The sequence below is a fragment of the Terrapene carolina genome, unplaced genomic scaffold (assembly GCF_002925995.2).
Source record: "Terrapene carolina triunguis isolate 2854851 unplaced genomic scaffold, T_m_triunguis-2.0 Scaffold89, whole genome shotgun sequence".
In the NCBI taxonomy this organism is placed as follows: Eukaryota; Metazoa; Chordata; order Testudines; family Emydidae; genus Terrapene; species Terrapene triunguis.
Genome location: NW_020664440.1, coordinates 21,447,089 through 21,471,143, shown reverse-complemented (window position 1 = coordinate 21,471,143; position 24,055 = coordinate 21,447,089). Strand labels below are relative to the sequence as shown.

General features: G+C 40.2%; 1 protein-coding gene across 2 annotated transcripts in view; it reads left to right on the top strand.

Annotated features, from left to right (window-relative positions):
• RUVBL1 (RuvB like AAA ATPase 1) overlaps positions 1-21,932 on the top strand; it is a 31,549-nt gene extending 9,617 nt beyond the window's left edge. The window contains exons 2-11 of one of the 2 annotated variants that reach the window (XM_024220786.1): positions 1,017-1,103; positions 1,904-2,036; positions 5,934-6,085; positions 7,639-7,728; positions 8,590-8,739; positions 10,459-10,522; positions 14,538-14,736; positions 17,244-17,346; positions 20,852-20,943; positions 21,289-21,932. In XM_024220786.1, coding sequence (XP_024076554.1) covers positions 1,017-1,103; positions 1,904-2,036; positions 5,934-6,085; positions 7,639-7,728; positions 8,590-8,739; positions 10,459-10,522; positions 14,538-14,736; positions 17,244-17,346; positions 20,852-20,943; positions 21,289-21,448 — 1,230 coding nt within the window. In that variant the 3' untranslated portion in view covers positions 21,449-21,932. The remainder of the gene's footprint in view (positions 1-1,016; positions 1,104-1,903; positions 2,037-5,933; positions 6,086-7,638; positions 7,729-8,589; positions 8,740-10,458; positions 10,523-14,537; positions 14,737-17,243; positions 17,347-20,851; positions 20,944-21,288) is intronic. The other variant, XM_024220792.1, reaches the window with a different exon arrangement.
• Positions 21,933-24,055: the final 2,123 nt, after the last annotated feature.

Sequence of the window (24,055 nt, the reverse complement as noted above, 5' to 3'; positions counted from 1 at the left end):
GAGGGGCCAGAGTCCAGCTGCTTAAATCTTTGTCTCTCCTGTTGGCCCTTTCGTAAAACTCCAGTTACCTGCGCCCTGCAGGCCTCCTTAGTCTAACCTCAGCTAGGGCAGCTCACCCTTGTAGCACCACGCATCCACAGATGTCAAAGCACTTTACCACAGAAGATTGGTGTCATCATCTGTTTCGTATGATGGGGAAACTGAGGCACGGAGCAGCAAAGTGAACTCACCCAAGGTCACACAGCAGCTCATTAACTTGGGTGGAACCCAGATCCGCTAACTCTCAGGCCCGTGTCTTATCCACTGGACCACACTCTCGTGTATCTCTCTTTATATCCTAAAGGAGGGGTCGGCAACCTTTCAGAAGTGGGGTGCTGAGTCTTCATTTATTCACTTTAATTTAAGGTTTTGCATGCCAGTCATACATTTTAACGTTTTTAGAAGGTCTCATTCTATAAGTCTATAATATATAACTAACCTATTGTTGTATATAAAGTAAATAAGGTTTTTAAAATGTTTAAGAAGCTTCATTTAAAATTAAATTAAAATGCAGAGCCCCCCGGACTGGTGGCCAGGACCCAGGGAGTGTGAGTGCCACTGAAAATCAGCTTGCGTGCCACCTTTGGCATGCATGCCGTAGGTTGCCTACCCCTGCCCTAAAGGTTTAAGAGCCACTCCATTCTCAAATACTTACAGGTACATGTAAGACGTTTGTGTTTACAGTAAAGTGTCAGAACTCCTAGGTTCTATTTGTACATCTGCCACAGATTTTCAGTGATCTGGGGAAATCACTTCTTGTGTCTTGGCCTGAGTTTCCCCATCTATTATTGAGATCATACTTAATCTTAATGGTGTTATTAGTACTAATTCTTATAAAGCACTGTGGGTTCCTCTGGAATGAAAGGTGGTCTGGCAGTGTAAAAGTATTATTGTGTCTACCTGTAAAGGAACATTCTCAAACAGTTTAATCTTTAAGTGTTCTGATAAATATCTAAATTCATTTCTTTAATTTATAGGCTTGTGGTGTTATAGTGGAATTGATCAAAAGCAAGAAAATGGCTGGTAGAGCTGTGCTGTTGGCAGGTCCTCCTGGAACTGGCAAGGTATTGTCTTTCTTCTCAGCACCTTCTATCTTAAATAGAGTGGTGTCAAATATTTCCTAGTAATAATTTCAGCAGGTTCCTTCTCCAGCTACTGAAGCTTTTTTTAAGTTTAAACTTGAGCCAGAGTTGAGCTAGCATTGATCCTTGCTCCAAATTGTATTTTGCCATCTTATGAGCATGCAGTGGCAGTATCTCATTCTAGTGCCAATAGTGTAAAAACCACTCTGTGTACATGAGTGAATGAAAATGTAATATGAAGTATGTGGTTTTCAAAGAAAGGTCTTCTTAAACATATACATTTGGGATTTTAAAAGCATTTTAACTTTTGTTCCGTGCACTTTACAAGACTTACCATCTTTCATACTGGATGTTAAAAAGACACTGCCCAATACTACTAAACTGTTTTATGACTAGCTTAAAGGTGTTTCTTAGCAATGCTTTATAATCCTTGGATAAAAGCCATGATGTAAGGGAAAAGTGCTGTAGTTGTATATGAGAAAGTAGAGTGGATAAGAACATAGGACCTGGGAGTCAGGATTCCTAGGTTCCACTTCTCATTCTTCCATTGTCTCATTGGAGCCACTTGTAGTACTCTATTTATAAAATTGAGCACTGGGAGGCTTAAAAGAATATTTTTAAAGCACTTGCAGATTCTTGGACAAAAGGTGATATAATGAGCAAAGTATTTTAACCTTCTGGAGTGGTAATCCTCTTTTCCACAAGATCTTTTAATCATTATACATTTATTTCTCATGAGAATTTTTAAGTGTGTAATAGTTCAGTCTCTTGAATTTTTATAGACTGCTTTGGCTCTAGCTATTGCTCAAGAGTTGGGAAGCAAGGTTCCGTTTTGTCCTATGGTTGGAAGTGAGGTATACTCCACCGAGATCAAGAAGACTGAAGTCCTGATGGAAAATTTCAGAAGAGCAATAGGTAAGTGTTAAAATAGAAGAGTAAAGTGCTTATGTTTGGGTTTTTAAAAAAAGAGAAAAAAAAATCTGAACAGCAGCACACTAGCTTTTTCCAGTAGTTCTGGTGAGGGGCCGTGTTTTCATGCTCCAGTTTTCAATGTTCTTTTTAGCCCTGTTTCATTTGGTCTTGTTCCTCATCTTAGCTGAGTCAGTATGGGTTTTCTGCACTATGAAACTTAATGCAGTGCTCATGTCTTTGTCACCTCAGTTATTCCAGTCCATCTCCCTCCCAAGGCTGTGGCAGGAGGGAAACTTTTTTCCATTCTCTTGCCTTGTCCTCCAGGATCTTCTCCTGTTCCTGCATATTGTTGCTGGACAAAGTTAGAAAAAAATTCTCTTTAGAATCTGTCAACATGAGTCTTGGGTCTGGAGGGTTTTGTAGAGAGAGAAATGCTCCTCTCTTTCTCTTGACAACATTCTCAATCCCTGCTAGCCAAGAACTTAAACCTAAGTCTCCTACATATCAGTACTTTGCCTGACATTTTATTCTAAGTGAGCACAAGAAAATGTTCCATGCTAGTAAGATGAGTATCTTATTAAGTGGTAAATGCATTCTAGAATTAAAGACGAAATTAACTTGAATTGTCTGGGTTTCATTTTATCTGAAAGAACAAAGTTAAATTTGCAACAAAAGATCATTGAGTCTTTAAATTAATCTTGTATTACTTCTATAGGATTGCTTCTGACAACTGATAAAGTAAGTCAAAAATGGCCCTTGCATGCATTTGGATTACATAAAGATAGCCTAATTGTTTTCACTCTGAACACAGTATCAGTTAATTTCCCTGGCTTCTATGTAGTGATTCACTGTGGATTTCAGCTACGTATTTGGTGAAGAATCTCTCTCAAGCCTGCAACCAAATAAAAGTGTCCCATTGATTTCTGGCGATTTTCAGTAGTCTGATCTGTAAGTTACCGTTAGGTTGGCAGGGCTTGCGAGGAGGGAGATCGGAGATGAGAGAGAGCAGTCTACAATATTTCCTTGATGTGATGAAATTCCTTGTTAGAGCTTTGGAAACTTGAACCAGCAGATGAAACCTGTCTCATCCATATTGTCATTCCTAGAGATCGCACTAATTTAACTCCCTCTAGTTAACAGCCTACCACATTGTTGGTGCTTCACATTCCCTGAAGGTCAGCACAGAGATGCTTCTAAACAAAGAGTCGTGCTAGTGAAAGACTGAGATTCTTCTATTCCCTTCTGTTGAATTCCAAGTCAGATTTACCTAATGCAAGTTATTGTAAAACATTCCTTTGGGGAGATTTGTTCCTTTTAACACCAATTACAAAAAATCCAAACATATATTTTAAAGGACTAATGACCCCCTGTTTTACATGAATTAAACACTTTCCAATCATGCTCAGATCTAATTTTTGGAAAGTTTTACTTTCACTGTCATAAAAAGGAATTTCTAGTGCGTATTTTCAGAAAAGGGTTTTGTTTTCTAATTGGAATAATCCCAATGCAAGGCATGTGATGATTGTAAGATAACACTTCTTGTGTGTAGGAGCAACTTGTCTCAAGCCTCACTGTGGTCCTGATGCTTACAGTGTGGGGTTTCATGTGATTCTTCACATGGCAGGTCACAATATGTGTGGCCTGTTATACATCTCATGCATAGTACTTTCAGTTGGTTTAGCCACCACAGTATTATTGAAATGATTCTGACTAACAGTCAGATACCCGAGTCTCATTCACAGAGTTTCTTATTCTTGGATACAGCAAGCGTCTGCTGTGTTTGGGAACAGTACCCATATGGACAACCACTAGTGCATCAGATTCTCCAGTTGTTCTGGGCCCTGCTCATTGACACACGTTCTAACAATGTACCCAGTGTGGTTCCCATCTCTCTTTTAGATTGTTTTCTTTGCCATATTGAAGGTGCTCTCTGTCAGAATTATTATTGTCAGGATTCCTTAATACTAGAGTTATTATCAGGGTCTGACATGTGCTTGGTGTTCAGGACTCATCAAGACAGGCAGTCTCTGCTGTGGAGAGCTTATGGTTCATAAGAGACATAAAAAGACAAGATGTACTGGGACTAGAAGATTATAGGGCAATTCTGTCCTCTGATTTAAAAAAAAAAATGTAGCACGGATGTTAATCCTGTATAGAGCTTATTAGCATTTAGCAAAGATGTTGACAGAAAATGTTAAAGTATAGTTACAGTCAAAAATCTCTCCTATAAGGAATAAATATACTGTTTAAGCAGTGGCTATTTTGTCTCCACCCTATAACTGCTTGCTTACATGGCAAACAAGATTTTTCTCCTCTTAGTACTATTAAGCCAATAAATATAGAACCCCATAAGTTCTTTTTTAGAATCATGCATCTGAATATAACCACAGGAAATGCCTCCATTAGAGAGCTCTTTGACCTAGATCATCTTCATATCTAAACTCCAAATTTGCCTCTTGCCTAAAATAAACCTTGCTCCTATTACATCAAATTAAAATCTCTAACAACTAAGGAGCAATAATAAACTATTCATTCCATTGGCTTGCGCAACCACCATTAGCTGTAAACCTCTGTGATATGCTATCTTCCCTGCATCATTTCATGTCACTTAAATAATAAGGTGTTCAAAGCAGAGACTTGTTAATTTCTCTGTTAAGGCACACCCAAGACACTATATAGAAATGTTAAATTTCTGAAATTATATTCCACATGATGTGTATTGCAGGGTATTCAACAACAAAGGTAAACTAACAATTCCACTGAAAATTATCAAACTCTTTATTTATAATTCACATTTATGTGTCTTACTTTAAAAATCTCATTCTTAATACGAGACCAGTAGGGGGAGATAGACCCATATTATTTTTGTCAAAATTATTTCCACCCCCCACCCAATCAGCAACTCAAGATTACTGATGAAGTATCTGGTCCATGTATTTATTTCAAAGCAAAATGAAAAGCTACAAAACAAGGGAACTTTTATAGGGTTCTGGTGACCTCCAGTCCTGTACAGAATGAGTTCCCTTGTGTCTCAATACAGTCCACTTTTTATTTTTGGGATGGTGTATGAACCTCATAACATATCTATTTTACAGTGCCTGTTAAGGAGTGGATTCTTTGAACTTTTGTGTAGTTGGAACCTTTGCATAATTGTGGTGGTGATATTTTATGGTCAGATTATCCTAAGAATAAAACTCTCTCTGCCCCATATTTAGAAACCTAAAATATAAATTAAAGATTTAATAATAGATGGCCATAGAGGGAGTAATAGATACTATGGTAATGGGAGTCCTAGAGAAGTACACAGACTAGAAAAGTCTGCATATCTCTAAAGGGTCTCTCCTGTCAGAAATGCAGGAATAGTTTGAATTTTGCACACCACCAGAGGTCTCTTTAATTATATATCTGGTCCATCTTTGGCTATAATACAGTACATTAATTTAAAAAACGAACACTTTAAATACTAAACCTTAACCTCTGTCAGAATCCCTTTGAAATAAATTAGTTAACATACGTTTTTATCTTTAACTTTGTTACTAGAATCTCTAAAGTTGCATGAAGGCATTGGTTTTTAAAATCTCAGTGTCCCTAATACCATCATTGTTGGTCAGGATTTTGGCTTAAATTGCATGAATGTCCTTAGCTTTCCGATTAAGTTACCTGGGGATATTTCTCTCCTACTAATATTAAAAAAAAAACACAGGGTATTAATTTTATTTTCTAGTTTCCAAAGTAGAGAATAACCATGAAGTACATTGTAGTATGTAAACACCCTCGATGCTCTCAAGTTTATAGACATTGGCCAGAATGACTTCTAGATGGTGAATAAGAGTCAAGAATAATTAAATGTAAATGGCCACTTATTTATACAGTGCAACTCATGTAAACTATTTCTTGTAGGATTGAGGATAAAAGAGACCAAGGAAGTTTATGAAGGTGAAGTCACAGAATTAACTCCATGTGAGACTGAGAACCCGATGGGTGGATATGGCAAAACCATTAGCCATGTAATTATAGGACTCAAAACAGCAAAAGGAACGAAGCAGCTGAAGGTATATATCATAAATTCTCCAGCATTTCATTCAGTGTCCCAGATATGCATCCTTTCACCTTTGTTCCCATCTTACCTAATTTTGTGATCTCTAGCCCGGTACCAAATAAAGTTAAAAATAGCCCATTTCTTCCCCCGTCACCTGTGTAGTGGTAGTGAACAAAGTGACCTGTTCATATTATATAGAACTATTAGACTCTTGGGTCTCTTACTAGTAATTTAAAGACTTAACTTCAGGTAACCTTCTGTGTTCAGCTACAGGGGGATTTGTTGATCCAGGGATCTTCTAGAAGTGCCATTTCCCCCTAACTTTCCCCACCAAAAACACACCTTCAGACACCTCAAAGTATAGCTCAGACTGCAAGAGATGCCTGAGTGTGCCACTTTGATAGCATTACCAGCCCCATGGAACAAAGGACTGAATTCAGGAGCCAAATGCCTCTGCAAGGCAGTACATTTTGCTGGTGTGTGGTGCTGAGCCTGACCCCAACTATAGCTCCATATTTATCATAACAATTAAATACATAAGGAAGCACTTTTTTTTTTTTTTTTTTAAACTAGTACTCCACCTGAATATTGGAAGATAGGTTCTTGAAATCTTGCCTGTATTAGTGTAAATTATTTCATATGTTCCTTGCCTCCTTTTTATGTTAAGGAGGAAGGTCCAGTGGTCCTAGGTCAGACCCTGACTCCCTTTGTTTCCGTAGACAAGTCACTTAATCTGTACCTCAGTTTTCCTTCCCTATACAGTATATAAAATGCGGATAAGAGAATTTACAGCAGCATCTCTGCTGTTTAGCACATATTGTCTTTTATTTGTTCATTTTGAAGATGCAAAATAAGAGAATCCTTAGTGGAAGAAAATGAACCATCCACCCAAGGAAAAACAAAAGCACATGCCATGTTCTGGCTTCCATCTTGCTCATTTAGTAACTGCCTCTAGGAAAGAGAACAAAAGGAGGTCAGACTAGATAATCGCGATGGTCCCTTCTGACCCTAAAGTCTGAGTCTATAGTAAAAGGGTCACATCACTCCATAAAAACATAAAAGACATTGAGTGGTCGACAGGTGCAGTCTATTCCAGAACCAACAGCTAGCCCTTTATAAGGCTAGACTAGCAGCCAAGAAAAGCACTGCGCCCTGAGAACAAAGAGTATATCAGTATGAAATGTAAAGGCATCCACTTCCTGATATATACCAGCATCCTCACAACTTGGCATAATGCAATTTGTTAAATAACATTAATTCATCAGAAGAACAAATTAGGCAAGAAAAGTTTAAATACCCTCTATACCCTAACAGTAAATATGACTTAGTCTCAAAGCCTCTTCCTTAAATAGCAGGGGAAGTGAATAAGGAAATTTTACAATACCCTTTGTGCATCCTGTTCTAGGTCTTGCCCTAAAGATTGAATTGAGCCTCAGAACTTCCAACTTTGTGAAATCTTAACTCATTTTGTCCGACTGTCTAACAAGCTTTGGTTTAAATCTCTTGTTTCATGCTCATTCTGCAATACAATGGAACTGTCTAATCTCCCATGTTGTTTGTCTCCAGTTGGACCCCAGCATCTTTGAAAGTTTACAGAAGGAGCGAGTGGAAGCCGGGGATGTGATTTATATTGAAGCAAACAGTGGAGCTGTCAAGGTAAAGCCAAAACATGACTTGTCTGTTATCCTGCTTTGTGTACTCAGAGAATTTCCAGTGTCCCTTGGCCAAAGGCCCTGTGACCTATTAACCTTATTTGGCTTGGACAGGCTGGATAAGACTGTTAAAGAAAGGTCCGAGACTTTGCTGCTGTGGAGGGAGACATTCCTCCTGCCTCAAGACAGGGTAGACATCCAGTTCACAATTAAGGTCATCTTGGCAAGGAAGCCGTCTCTGCAGCTGCCTGGGATGAGCTTTCATTCCTTTAACCTTTAAGACCAAGACATCTTTTCATAAGGGAGGGGGAAAAACCCAAACAACTTTAGTCATTCTCAAACTGAAATATGCAGTGTATTTAATCTTTCTTTTATCTCTCTGATATTTTCTCCACAAGATGTATGCATGTAGAAGGGAATACTGCATTAGTTAGCATTCTTTTTGTATCTGATTTAAAATGTAGTGTACAGTGATACTTGCTGTTTAATGGATGAGCATAATATTTCGTATCGTATAATAAATCACCCACCTACAAAGAGGTCTTGAACAGTTCTCCCAATCTCTAGTTAATCTGCTGGAGTTGTCTTTTAGCAGAAATCGCATACAGTTAAAGGAAGAGCAGAGGGAGGTGGAATATTCTCAGTGGGAAAATATCAGGTGTTTTTTAACAGGGTTTTTGAGCCTTGATCAGTAGATAGGATATGCACGTTGCTAAGCGGGGAACAAGGCATATTCATGTCAACCAAAGCTTGTCAGGACTGGAATTGTGAACCAAGCCCTTTATCAACTGTATGTCACTCAAAGTCTTAGTATCATTGCCAACTGTATACCTGTGTTTCTCTTCCCCCTCCCCCTTTTCCACAGAGGCAAGGCAGGTGTGATACTTATGCCACAGAATTTGACCTTGAAGCTGAAGAGTATGTCCCCTTGCCAAAGGGCGATGTACACAAGAAAAAAGAAATTATTCAGGATGTCACCCTGCATGACCTGGATGTGGCCAATGCTAGACCTCAGGTACTTGACTCTAGAGACTAAATCTGTGCAAAAAACTGTTTCTTAGCCTGAGGATGGGTACCAGACTAACCCAATGTCATGTGGGGAAAGGGTGAGAAGCAGTGAGGATAGGGAATGCTGCAGGCCGTGGGATCCACTCACTCCACTGAAAACATGCCACTATTGAAAAAACAGTAGGTAGCACCTTGAAACCCATCTTCTCTCCCTTCCCCTGTAGTTCCTGGCCACAGAACCAGCTCCATAAAGGTTCAGGGAGCAATTTGCTTGCTCAACCTTTGTGTATCTGCTCTTGAAATTCTTGGCAGCAAGAGTACATTTCCCAGCCCCATAGACACATTGGTAGATGCTCTTCATCCCATCCAGCAAGTAGCTTTCTGGTGAGTGAGGGAATAGCCAGGGGGCACAAAAAACAAGAAAAGATGAGAAAATGAACAAAGAACAGAAAGAAAAGAGAATAGCAGCAAATGAAAAAGGGGGCAAAGCAAAAGAGGTGCAAGACTGAGCAACTGGAGAAAAAGGTGCTGGAGCATAGTACCAGGGAATACCAGGAGAAGGGGGTACCAGCCCAATACATCACAAGGATGGCTTCCTCAAAAGACATTGAGGAACCACTTAAGCTAAAGCATAATCTGTGCTGAAAAAACCCCAACTAACCAAAAAACCTATGGGCTGAAGCTAATAGGAGGTCTTTATAGGGAGTTGTTCCCATCACCACGTAAAGAGTAGGTTATCTTCCATCCTCAATACTTAAAGATATGAGCTGGCAGCAGCCAGCAGGTCCGCATTGTTTTTATTTATTAAAATGTTCTGAATACAGATAAACTTCCTTTGTTCTGTATTTGTTTCATCGGCCATGAAATGGGAACTGCGAACACGTTGATAAATGATCTTTGCTTGTCTGACTTCAGTGTAATTTCTGTAAGTGCCCCTGTATCTTTTAGAAATGTTTAGTATTAATATACTCCCCGGTTACTTGCAGCAGCACCTTAAGCGTTCTACAGTAGCAAACTTTTTGTATAGGGAGTGTTTTTTCCTCTTTTCCCCAGTATTGGGAGGTCACCACTTTGTCAAGTGGTGTTGTATATGGACAGTGACTTTTTAAAAAAAAATACAAATATTTATAGGTTCTGTATGTGAAGGGACACTCTCAAGGTTGACACTCACAATTTGACACTCCAGCCTCTTGATCTGCTTGTTTCAAAATATAAACAAAAAACCCCCACCAGATTCACCCTACAAAAATAAGGGATGTAAAGGTCTTAAAATCCCAACACAACCATCCATCTGTTGGAAAGTTGAACACTCACAGTCCAAACAGGCAGCTCTAGCCTTTCTGCTCTCTGATCAGTTCCATTTTTGTGAGGAGTGAAATTGACGATGCTGTAGGAAAGGGTGTTAAACTTTGAGCTCTTTTGCTGTTCTCTCTAAAGTCCAAACCTAAAAAGGGAGTGAAGAGGCATTATTTTAACTAAAAGAGGATAAATTTGGAATCCCAAGGCAGTGAAGTGATAATGGGTTGGACAGTTGGATTAGAAACAGAATCATCCATTGTTAGAACTAAAATATTACAAAGGACCCGAAATAAATGATCATTCAAGTTTTGTATCCTAAAGGTGTAAAACCCTACCTTCTATAATAGCCTGGTCCATATCAAACCTGGTGCACTGAGCAACAGCACAGGAAGGAGAAATTGTTGATTTCTAACTTTGCTTTTTCCAGGGTGGGCAGGACATTCTTTCCATGATGGGACAATTGATGAAGCCTAAAAAAACTGAAATCACAGGTATAAAAACTGCTTGCACCACATCTTTACCCTCAACATAAGCTATACATATGCCTTCTAGACAAGGAATTGAATTTATGTAGCACCTCTAATAGTGAATGTATTTCAAAATACTTCAGAAAGTAACCTGTTAGGTGCCAGCAGTGCAGTGACTGGAATCAAATGCAACATCATTATACAAATAATAATATCCCATATGTTGCTTAAGATATTGGAGCCCATTTTACTGAGGGGGAAAGTTAGGACACTAGGATTATCCCCCTATTCTTTCAAAATGGTGCCACTTGATATGGTAGGGGACCCAAACATTCCATGAAGGAACAAACCAATACAATTACAGAACTAAATTCTTCTTTCACCTTGGAGTGTGCTACCTTTTCTCATATTATGCAGCTGTACAATAGTTTTGCAAAGTAGCAAAATGGCTTTGAAAGGATCACTGTTGAGTGGTTGTGTGGCATTGACTCACCTATAGCGACAGCCCAAGGACTTTAATATGGCTGCTGTAAGTGGAACTGATTCTCTACCTACCTACAAATCACAGAAGGAAAAATACCTACAGTAAAAATCTTTTGTCCTTTTTGCTTTGAAAGAAAAGGTGCTTCAACAAGTGTCTTATTTAAATTCAGATCAAAGTCTGTTTCAGTACTAAAGTTGAATGATGCTCTTTTGAAGTATTCCATCTCTTGCAGAGATCACCTTCCATGGTCTAAAGTCAGACTGTATCTCTGTAATATCTTGCACAGCTTTGAGATCCATATGTTCAAAAAGCTAAAGAATTCTATTTTTGCTTGTATTCAAATGTTGTGTTAAAATAAACCATCAGTATTTAGCTTTCCTTCCAGTCATGCTTGGAAACATTGTCAGAGTTCCTCACAAGCTATGCAAGCAGGAGAATTATCCTAGTTGAAAGTACTAAGTACTCAGCATTCAAGCAGATGATGATCCTTATACTTATGTGAAAAACAGAATTCTTCTCTCTCTCTCACAGTTTGATGCCTCAGGGTATCATGTGTTTTAAATTGTGGAATGTATAAATGGGAGATAGAAAACAATGGGTGTTGTAGAAACATTGAAATTGGGAAGCGAGCAATTTTATACTGGATCAGACCTGAGGTCAGTCTCATCCAGTATCCTGTCTGACAGCGGCCAGTACCAGATCTTCAGAGGAAAATGCAAGAATCCTGTAGTAGGTAGATGTGGGATAATCTGCCCTGACCAGCCTATCGTTGCTGATCTCTTATAGTTAGTGATTGGCTTAATCCCTGAAGTATGAAATTTCATATTCCTTCTAAAAATTTAGCATTAATTTTAACTCAGTATTTTTTATATCTATGTACGCGTCCTGCCCTTTTTGAATCTTGCTATGTTCTTAGCCTCAAGAACTTCATGTGGCAATGAGTTTCATAGCCTAATCACGTGTTGTGTGGCGATATGGTATATTATTTTTGAATTTGCCACCTTTAATTTCATTGACTGTCTTGTATTACAATACAGGTAGAACAAAAGTTCCCAGTCTAATGTCCCCTGTTATTCATCTCTGTAGGTAATCAATCAGTCTTTTTAATCTCTCTTCACATGAGATTTCCCTGCCCTTAATCATTCTCATCACACTTTTGACCCCTGTCTTAATTTTGAAATATCCTTTTTGAGAAAGGATGACCAATACTCCACATTATTTCAGATGAGGCTGCAGCATTGATTTATATAATGACTTAACAATATTTTCTGTATTGATCTCCATCCCATCCCTTGTGCATTCTACATCTTGTTTTGTTTTGTTTTGACTGAAGATTGGGCAGAGATCTTTGATCTGTCCATGACACCACCCAAGTCCCTTTCCTGAGTTGATAAAAGTGAATTCAAAACTTTAAAGCATAAAGTAGTTCAAATTTTTCCCTACAATGTTCATTGCTTTGCATTTATGGACATTGAACTTTTCTTACCATCATGTTGCCCATTCTCCTAGCTTGGTTAGGTCCTCGGAAGTTCCTCCTAGTCCTCTCTAGGCTTTGTCATCTGCAAATGTTGCTGCCTCATTACTCACCACCCCCTCTCCAGATCATTAATTATTTTAAATGCTGAACCTAGTACAAAAGTTTAACCTTTTGCCATGATGAACACTGACCATTTAACCTTATTCTTTGGTTTGTGTGTCCTAGCCAGTTTTTGATGCTTGACAATACTTTGCCTGTCACCCCATGGGTAATTGGCTTCTTTAGTAGCCTCTTGTGCGGGATCATGTCAAAGGCTTTTTGGTGGGTAATCAGCTGAACTTGAGCCCTAGTGTGACCCTATGGCAAAAAGGGCTGATGTGATCCTTGGATGAATAAACTGGAATCTCAAGTAGTGGTAGAGAGGTTATTTTATCTCTGTATTTGGAACTGGTACGACTGCTGCTGGAGTATTGTGTCCAGTCCTAGTGCCTATAAATCAAGAAGAATATTGATAATTTGGAGAGGGTTCAGAGAAGAGTCACAGGAACGGTCAAAGGATTAGAAAACATTATAATGATAGACTCAAGGAGCTTAGTCTGGTTAGCTTAGCAAAGAGAAGATTGAGTGGTGACTTGAACACAGTCAATACGCACTGACATGGAGACAAATACTTGATAATGGGTCCTTCAGTCTAGCAGACAAAGATATAACAAGATCCAACAGCTGGAAGTTGAAGCTAGACAAATACAGACTAGAAATAAGGCATTTCTTAAAACAGTGAGAGTAGTTTATCATTGGAGCAACTTACCTGGGATTGTGGTGGATTCTCCATCACTGACAATTTTGAAATAAATTTTTTTCTAAAATCTGCTCTAGGAATTATTTTGGGAAGTTCTATGGTGTGCGGTATGCAGGAGGGCAGACTAGATGATCACAGTGGTCCCTGCTGTTCTAGAATCCATCTATAGAGAAAAAGACGTGTAAGATTAGTGGGACATGATTTTCTGTTGCAGAATCCATGCTGTGTTTTAATTTTGGTTTTCAAGTTGCTTTTTACACCATTGATGAGGGGTTGTACAAAATGGCCAGCTTTGTATACAAGTTCCAAGAACTGAAAGTGAGAAACAGTAACTCCCCCAGAACGTGAGCTCTACATCATAGTTTCATCTCTCTCTTATGCGTATGAGAAAATATGGGACCTTGGCTCAGTCTGACTCTCATACCACAGAGACTGCATCACAGTGACTCACCCATTCCTGATAGGATATCAGTTTAGAACAGAGGTGGGCAAACTATGGCCCGCGGGTCACATCCGGCCTGTGGGACCTTTCTGCCCGGCCCCTGAGCTCCTGGACCAGGAGGCTAGCCCCCGGCCCCTCCCCTACTGTCCCCCCACCCCTGCAGCCTCAGCGTGCCGCACCACCAGCACAATGCTCTGGGCGGCTGGGCAGCGCAGTTGCAGAGCTGCGGCCTGACCCAGTGCTATGGGCAGTGCGGCTGTAATGCCGCCAGCCACCGGTGCTCTGTGCTGTGTGGTAAGGGGGCAGGGAGGGTTGGATAGAGGGCAGGGGAGTTCAGGGGTGTGGATAGGGGCTGTCAGAGGGCGGGGAACAGAGGGGTTGGATGGGGCAGGGGTCCCGGGGGGGGGCAGTCAGGAATGAGTGGGGGTTGGGTGGGGCGGCAGGGGGCAGTCGGGGTGGGGGGTCCAGGGGTGGTCAGGGGACAGGGAGCGGGGGGGGGCAGGAGTCCCAGGGGGGCTGTCAGGGAACGGGGGTTGGATGGGGCAGGAGTCCTGGGGGAGCCATCAGGGGGCGAGAAGCAGGGGGGGGAGGGGTCAGATAGGAGGTGGGGACCGGGCCACGCCTGGCTGTTTGGGGGGAGACAGCGTCCCCTAACCATCGCTCCATACAATTTTGGAAACCTGATGTGGCCCTCAGGCCAAAAAGTTTTCCCACCCCTGGTTTAGAATCAAGATGCTAGGAAAGTGGCATCCCCCACTTAAGCGTCTTAGAGTCCTTCACATAGATGCAGAGAGCACTAACAGAACAACTAAAATGGTTTTCTTTCCTGTCTCTTAGACAAGCTTCGAGGAGAGATAAACAAGGTGGTGAATAAATACATTGATCAAGGCATTGCAGAGCTGGTCCCAGGTGTGCTCTTTGTAGATGAGGTTCACATGCTGGATATTGAATGTTTCACATATCTGCATCGAGCATTAGAATCTTCTATTGCTCCCATCGTCATCTTTGCTTCCAACCGAGGAAACTGCATTATCAGGTACGCTTTTTTAAAACTGAATTCTGCATGGTTCACCTCTGTCCATAAGACTTAGCATTAGCTGTCTCCATACCAAGAACTATGATCTTTGAATGCTTTCATCTTTGGTGCTGACACCCCTCTGATGATCATCTGGATGGATCATGAGCCACATCCAATGCTCAAGGGCTGCACCCTGGGGAAAGAAAGATGACTGGGTTAGAGAATTGGGTGGAAGTATTGTTTCTTCATCTCATGTTTCCAGGGACTCACCTTTCAATCCCTTCCACAGCTGCCACTGGCAAGTTTGTTTCCTTGTTCTACTGTAACTGCCCTCTTCTTTGGCATCCTTTAACATACACATCTCCGGCCTGTCCCCCCCATCTACATTAAAAACACTGCTGCTAAGATCATCTTCTTGGACCTTATTTCCCCCTGTCCTCTTTGAGTTTTTTCTCTGGCTCTCGCTCCTCCACTGCAACAACTTTTAGCTTCTTGTTCTCACCTTTAAAGCCCTTCTCAGCTTACTCCCTCCCCCACTTTCCACTTTTCTGTCTTATTACATTGACTAGGCCTCTTGTGCTCCTCCAACAATACCAGCCAGTCCATCTCTCTCACAAGCACACTCACACTTTTTTCCATGGCTCCCCTTATGTATCACATTCACTCACACTCTGAAATAGTCAATAAAATCACTCTATTTTCCCTCAGATCCCTCCAAGATCCACTTCTACCATGTTGCCTGTGGTAAATTGCTAGCTTATAATCTCTAGATAAATTGCCAGTAGGGATTGATACTGATTTTGTTTTAATTGATTGAACCTGCAAACTCTGCACATAGCTACTCTGTGTAATCAGATAATCTCACCCTTGTCCTCCCTTCCCCAGTCCCCTCTGTTTGGTACACCCACTTGATGCATCTGGTCTTCAACTGGAAAGCTCTTTGGAGGAGGGACCATATCTTTCTGTGTGATGTTCAGAACCTAGCACACTGACCTCTGGACACTACAGTATTACAAATATTAAAATAAACTGTGCAAAGAACAGCAGCCCTGGGGCGGGAGACCTAGAGAAATGGTACCACCATATGGCTTTTGGAATCACATAGGTGATTCTTACCCTATGTTTGAACAGTTGTTACTAACACGGTTAGCATGGCTTCCCTCACCAGGGATTAGGTAAGGATTGGTATTGTATCTCCTTTGGACCCTGCAAAATACAAGGAAGACCTGTTTAAAGAATTGAACTTCCCAAGCACCAGGACACAACTGAAGATACTGTTAAATAATTGACCTGGTAGTAGGGTACATTGGTGCCGCTATCTGTCACATGGGAAATGGGAGGTCACAAAATTAATGCCTTTCCTCTGGCCTTAAAAACAGGTCATAGATTACTGCCGCAATACCTGAAAATCCATTGGCTTTAGCGTTTAACAGATCATACTACTATCCCAAGTATTTTAAGTTGCTTTCCCATTTTTATCTGCCTGCAGATGGCCCTTAACAGGATCAAGAGGTGTATCTAATCATTTGTATAATACAATTGGCTCTGTATCCTAATATGTCTAGGAATAGCTTCGTATGAAAGCAGAGTGCCATCTACTGGAGAACATAGTGGGAGAATTGAAGAAGTGAGGTTCCTACCCACGAAAGCTTATGCTCCCAATACTTCTGTTAGTCTTAAAGGTGCCACAGGACCCTCTGTTGCTTTTTATAGTGGGAGATGTTTTCAAAAATTTACTTTCTTGTTGACCCTTTGCATAGCTTCCTGTGGGGGGTCGTGAGCAGAGCCTGAAGCACTCAAATACTGGCACTGAGTTTGGAAATTGAAAGGTCGTCATAGTTAGCAAAGGAGTTGGTAGGTCTAGAATCCTAGGTGTCACTTTTCCCTGCTAAAAGAAGAGTTCTAGGGACTATACTGTACGCTTAATGAACAGTCTTGCCCTTGCACCTCTCAGTCTGCTGGATCACTATTCCTCTCACCTAGTATTGTAGTTGTTTATATTCCACATTAAAGAAGATAGTGTGGAAAACTGAGCAGTGATGGCTGGTTTAAGCAAAGAAGATGCTCTCAATGTTCAGTACTGCATATAATTTCTGCTTTATTGCTTAAATAAAAATAATTTGCTCCTTGCTGGAATATGTACAATATACTTTGGAATATCAGACAGGTGTAGTATGTATGTTCTTTAGGGACTGACTAGCACTATGAGAACAAGCTTTAAAGAAGCTGGCACCAGCTAATTCCCACCTCTCAGCATTACTATGTGAAGTCATTAAGAGTGCAGGGGAAGGAATATTTTCATTTTAGGCTGTTCCAGGTTTAGCGTACCAACTCCGGAGTCTGTTTTCCCTTGTCATGTACGTAGTTCCCGTTAGTGTGTCTTGTGTGAGTGTGCTTGGTGGGGAAAATAAACCCTTTTGTCCACAGGTTGTTTTATAATGGCCTGACTCAGTTGCCAATATCTAAAGCAAGCCCATGTATTGAACTCTGAATGAGGAGTCTGACCTCTTGTGTATCTCTTCCAGAGGCACAGAGGATATAGTGTCCCCTCACGGAATACCACTGGACCTTCTAGATAGGGTGATGATTATTCGAACCATGCTGTATACGCCTCAGGAAATGAAACAGGTAAGGGCTATATTAAATACTTCTTTAAAAGTCTCTGAAATTCCAGCCTATAGAGGTAAGAACTCTAGCACTTGCCTGCGTGTGATGTTACATTATAGCTATTTGATCTCAGCTTGGACAGCAGGGTTTACTCCCAGAACCATCTCTGTGCCATGAAGTCTCCTATGGACATGGTGACTAACTTGCCTTTCTGGGTTGGTGTTTTGGTGTGGTGGTTTGTTTTTTTTTTAAACTGGTTGACCAGTATGATGAACTAGAGTGGTGGTCTGAATTTTGCCCACAAAAGGGCTGCATTGGTAAACTGGCTGGGGCTTGAAAGGCAAACCTTATCTCACAAGAAAAGGAGTGGATTGCTGTTGCCCTGATCTCTAATATAGAGGTCCTGTCTACACAATCTATAGGTTCCAACGTGCAGTGCTTTTTTGCTTAATATGAAATGGAGCATTATGGATTGGGACCTTTGGTCTCTGCAGGCTGCACCTCTATGTTAAAGATGAGGGCGGTTGTGTTGTAGAACTCTATAGACGGCTCTTCTGCGACTCCTGCCCTAGATGTACTTTTTGTTTCTTTATCCTACTTCTGTCTCTAAACTTCACAAAACCACAGGGTACCTTTTTTTCCCCCCACACTCCTAGGTGGAATTCTGGAGTGCAGGAAGAGTTGTAGTGATACATTACTTAATGCCTCAAGACTTTCCTGTGGGCCAACACAATGTATTGTATATCGATTATAATCCTTGGGTGCCATTATGATGCATCGTGTCAAAGATCCTCCTCATTAGCGTCTCAATAGCGTGAACTGACATGATACAGGAACCATTACAGTTTATCTTGTCAATTCTTTGTATTATTTAGGAGATAGTGTCAATGGCAGGGAGCGTTGTCACAAGATAATGGGCTCATGCTGCTGGATAAGTGCCAAGGTGAAGCTGAGGCATTTATCGAACATAAATGTAGAGGCAAAACCTCATTTCATTTGGTGTGAGGAGGCTTTTGTGAATTGCTGTTTCGAGGCATGCTCAGGATGGTTTTTGTGCACCTGAAAGGACAGCTGAAGCACTGTAGTGCAGATTACAATGGTAATGGCCAGATGGTACAGTAATACAATTGGGTTTTGTCTGTCTATAAAGCCAGTTTTAAAGTTCTGACTTGCTCTCAAAGCCTGGAGATTCAGTGAGGGTTGCCACTCTGTCCTGGATTTCTTCCTATGGTGCTTACGTTGTCCTAGGATGTGTTATGGTAGCGGCAGCATGTATTTTGCATTACCTTTTGTTGAGTTGAACTATATTAAAATGTTAATATTTGACTTTGATAAAATAGAAACTGGTGTGTGCTGTGCCATCACATTGGACACTCTCAAACTATCCCTGTAGCCTATTAAATGATTAAAGATCTAATTTATGAACTGTCCACTCTCAAAAGTCTAGAGCAGGAACTGTGTGATTGCCATGCCCTGCTTGTGTGGGGGGAAAGACCGCAATATTGCTGTTCCCAAAGGCATATACAGAATCTTGCTGATTATGCCCAATAAACCATGGCACTGAGTATTTATGGACACATTAATTAGACAATTCTGCCTTAATGACTGACCTCCACCTCAGGAGGTTGGGAGCTGGAGCAACTGAGTTTCATTCATGACCAAATAGAGCTGTTTAAGTTTTTTTAAAAAAATTGTACAAGCCTTGGTTGGGGGGGAAATCACTTTGTTTTTAAATTAATTTTTATATGGGTGTGCTCCCCTTTTTGTTTTTTGCTAAGAAAAAGCAGTTTTCAGAGGCAATGTGCTTTTTTTTTTTTTTTTTTTTTAAGAAAAAAATACTTTTTGCCCTTGCAGGGGTCACATGAGAACTTTGAGCTCATTCTGAGGATAATTTTCATTACTCAAAAGAAATAATTTTGAAAATTGTGAAACTTCACTTCACTTTTGACCGATTCAAAAATGGGTCTGTTGCAAAACTTTCACTTGTGCGTTGGTAGTTTATAGTAGATGTAAAATGCTTCTTAAATTTCTGTTGAGTGATGTAAGTTAGTAGCTCGTATACAAATTCCATTATCCAGCTTTAGTCTGAGAGCAAAGGAATCCCAAATATCTTAATCCTACAGTGATGTAGAAGAAACTTGCTTTACAATAAAACACCAGCCCCCATTTAATATGAAACTCATATGTATATTCACACCTGTACTTGCATAATTGGGACTTCTGTTGTTGAACTCTCTCACCGAAACACTTCTTCCATTTTACAGCAGTTTTATATGTATTTGCTCGGCTTAGTGTCCTGATCTTATGTTCTTGTCACTGAGCAGCACCTCTCACAAGCTAACAAGTTTTAAAAGTTGCTTTTTAATATGGCATTAACTGACACTTCAAGGTGTATTATTTCTGGAGAGGGTCAGTGTAGCAATAGCTGGAAGCATGGAAAAGTGAAGTTGGTTTTACAATATTTTTTTAAAATCTCAAATCTAACATTAATTGGTAACATTCTAAAAGCTGCTTCAAAATGTAATGTTTTTAGAGCAACTTTCTTTCTTACTCTCTCTCTTCCCCCACTCCTGACTCCCCTGCTGCATTTTATGGCTTTAATTTAAACGAGTGCTTCTTGATATCTTGTTTACAAAGCTGCCAAAGTGAAAAATACCTGTATTATATGAGGCTCGCAGTTCCAGAGTTATCTCAGCACTACAACACAACATCATTATCCAGTCTGCCCCTTATCACTCAGCTGGTACTACGGACTGCTGGGAGACTTGTGCCACTTTCGTTACAGCTTTATACACAGGCTTATTGCCGCTATCTTGCTCTCCAACTTTACAAAGATCTTCAAACTGGTACAAGCTTGCGACTGTTCTTGAAAGATTAGATTCTTCTTAGTGATTTTAGGGAGGGGCAGGTGAACCTTATAAAGTAACTTTTTGATTTATTTTACCATCTTACTTATCAAGCGAATAAAAAGTGTATGGTGTGGAGTGAGCAGCTGAGGGGAAAGCAGGGTTTTTCAGAGGGTTTGTAGGAGTGTGCTATATAGCAGTGACTTCGAGTATGCATGATTGAGATTGGGGCCTCTGTGTACCCAGGATTCAGACTGCCATTGTCAATAACTATGTGGTTGTAGTGATTTTCCTATGTAACCTTTATACTAGGCTTCTAATTACTGAATAGGCTTAACCAGCCTTGCAAAATCATCATGAAACTTTACCAACCCATGCAGTCCCTCCCCTGCCCTTTACAATGATGATTAATGATGTCCAGAGGTATTCAGGATGATTTAGGATTTTGCAGGGGGTGGGAGGGGGGTATTTTTTGTTTTAAAGGATACGGTGTATGTTTGAAACGAAAATCACATTTTTGTTTCGTGTCTCATCTCTAAACAGGATATCCTGTCTGCCAGTGTGTGTGTGTGTGTGTGTGTGTGTGTGTATATATAAAAATTAATAAGCATGGTATCTGCTACTGTCCAGACTGTTACATGACTGCTGCAGCTTCACTTCTCCACCTTATATCCCAACAGATCATAAAACTTCGAGCCCAGATAGAGGGAATTAATATTAGTGAGGAAGCCCTAAACCATTTAGGGGAAATTGGTAACAAGACAACCTTAAGGTAAGTAGAGCCCATCGGAATTTTCTCACACCCTGCAAGGATTGGATATGAAAGTACTCTGGGATAGTAAACAACACACTTCCCAGGGTAAGAGTGAGCCTTAGTTGCTGGACAGTGACCTCTAGCCCCTTAGGAATGGCTTTTAACACTATCCAAAAGTGATAGTCCTCCCATTTCTCCTACTGGGAGGTGCACTGGGCACTTCCTGGAATCCCACTGCTCTTTTGCACCTCTGGTACAGAGCTGTTTGGTAGGAATCTGACAAGTTTACTTGTACCCTTTTAGGAGTTTGTGGTGACATACTGGATTTTAACAGTTAATTCAGCCTATCCTCTTTGATCACAGGTATGCTGTGCAGTTACTGACACCAGCTAACCTACTAGCCAAGATTAATGGGAAAGACAGCATTGAGAAGGAGCACATTGAAGAAATAAATGAACTTTTCTATGATGCCAAATCATCTGCAAAAATCTTGGCTGATCAACAAGAAAAGTACATGAAATAAAGCAGCTTGTTGCACATCATGTGCTTTGGAGTAACTTAACTCTTCCAAGGGTTGGCTTAATTATTGAAAGAGAAATGGGCAAGAGAAATATTAATGGTTAATCTCCATTGGGACTGAAAAGTATTTAAATGGTAAGTTACTTCAAGACATGAAGCTAACAGCCCAATTTTCCTACTTTGCTGGCAAGCAATAAGATGCTCCCTGATGCCTGTAACATTTTCTTGTCCCTTCTACTGAGTGTATATGAAATGGATACACGGACCCATCATTTTTGCTTGTCCTTTAGATTTGGTTACAAAAATGCTCTAGGCTCAGGAAAAGCCTCTTGATTTCTTTGAAGCCGATGCTTAAGAATAGTCTGTTTTCTTTATGAACTTTGTTTTAATTTTGTTTGAACAAGAGTTCTTCCTGCTAAAAATGTTGAAGTGATGTTTCTCTGAAGTGCTTTTTAATAAAATATTTCAAGTAATGCCTGTTGTGCTTCTTTCATTCTGTATGCTGATCTGCCTGAAGAAATGGCCTCTTATTTCTTCTGACTTTTAAGGTAAGGATGAGTGAAAGAAAAATAAAACAGAATTTATATCTTGTTTGCTGCTTCGTGACATAATTGTTTATCAGGAATCTGATGTCTTTGGGGGTGGGGGTGGGTTTTAGACACTGCTTTGGGGGAACCAGAGATGTGTATTGGAAGCTCTCTTGGCCCTGAGCAAAACCCTGGATCCTGTGAAGAGGCAAGGTATAATCTCTTTAACAAAGATCTCTTATTCCAGTTTAGGGGTTTTTTTTGGTTGTAACTCAATTGTTTTAAAACAGCCTGACTAAAAATCAATTCCCTACCAAGGAATATTCTGATGTGTCCTCCTACTAGGTCTCTAGTCAACCATATTTTCTCCCAGGAATGTAAGGGTACACAAGACACTAATTTCTAACAAGAGGAAGAATTATCCAATGGTTCGGGTGCTAGCTTGAAACTCAGTGGACCTGTGTTTAATTCTCTGCTCTGTCTTAAACTTCCTGCCTGATTATAGGCAAGTCACTGACTCTGTGCCTCAGTTCCCCATTTGTAAAGTGCAGATAACACTTAAGGGTGTTGTGAGGGCAAATGCAGTAAAGATCAAAGCTTTCAAGTATTATAGTAATGGAGGCCAGATAAGTACTTAAGATAAATAGAATGGGGAAAATTTAGAAAATTTTAAAGCAAGCAAAAAACTACTTTTTTTTTTTGCAAGTTTGCCCTTTAAAATATGGATTTTGCCACTTCATGTGCATTTGTTCAAATGTGTGGTTTACTCTGACATAGGGGAAGCTTTCTCAGCAGAGAACATGTCCGCTATTGCACCTCATTTGAGCCTTTAAGCAGAGATTACCAGTTGTGCTATACATGTAATAGTTTCACAGTGGGGAAAAAATAGGCCAAGTCAACCAGACTTCTCAGATTTCACCCAATTCAAACTTAAACCCACAGTTTTGAAAGTGAGAAATTGTTTTACTGCCTACCATCCAACAAATAACCCACTAATAAATCCTACATTAACCCTTTGCTGAAAGTCAGGATTTCCCTGTACAATTGTCAAATATAATACCAGTGGGATTCTTCCTGAAAATGGCAATATCCGAGGCCCTATTTTTAAAAAACAAAACGCAAAACAAAAAAACCCATTAGTCTAGCTTCCTTGAGAATTTCTTCTATTTTAAGTGTTCTAGGTCTTGCAGGAGAACCTAAGATTAGTAGTGCCTTCAGAACAGTTGGAATTTCCGGTTCAAATCCATACAGACTAATACAATACATACAGTAGTTCAGTAACACTGTGGGTAATAGGAACTTTTACATGGATTAGAACTTTATCCATACGTGACAGTCTGGTATTGTGCACTGCCAATTCCTGAAGAGGTTTAAACTAGTTTCTAAACGAAAAGTAACCTACCATGGTTATCAAAGTCATGTACTTCAATTTTGTGGAGACAAATTACTGTTCCTCTTTCCATTTTTCCCTAGGTGTGCATGTATGCATTTTGTTTCACAGCTTACAGTTGCCAGGACAAGCTCAGAAGCTTCCTTGTGAAGTTGTCTTGCACTTTAAATCTAAAACCAGTCAGGCATTGCCTCACTCTTCTCTCTTCTGGCAAGAAATTCCATAGCTAAGCTCCTGCCACTGGGAAGCCTCTGCCCCCAGCACCTGATAGTCTAAAGCTACATCTCCTATAGTCTCATCCCTGTGGTGAAGCACTGTTGTGGAAGATGAGGAATCTTTGGCATAGTCATGTCCCCACCTATAAAGGGGCTTTGGAGCTCAAGACTAGGACTCTGAATTCTGTTCTGTCTCTGCTACAAGGAGTGGACGGGCATTTACTGAAGACAAGTTGCTCAGGGTGAAAAGAGGTTGAATGGTTTGGATTTAATACCTCTAACAAATGAGGGGTATATGCAGCTACAGATATTGTCAAATTAAGATTTGTCGGCCTGTAAGCCCTCATACAAAAAATTCCCATTTTATTTTACTCATCATGGAGGGACCTATCCCAGCCTTTAAAATAGAATACTTTGTCATACAACCCTAATAATATTTTGTGCTGTAAGTAATCTGCCTTTAATCCTTTATATCTAAA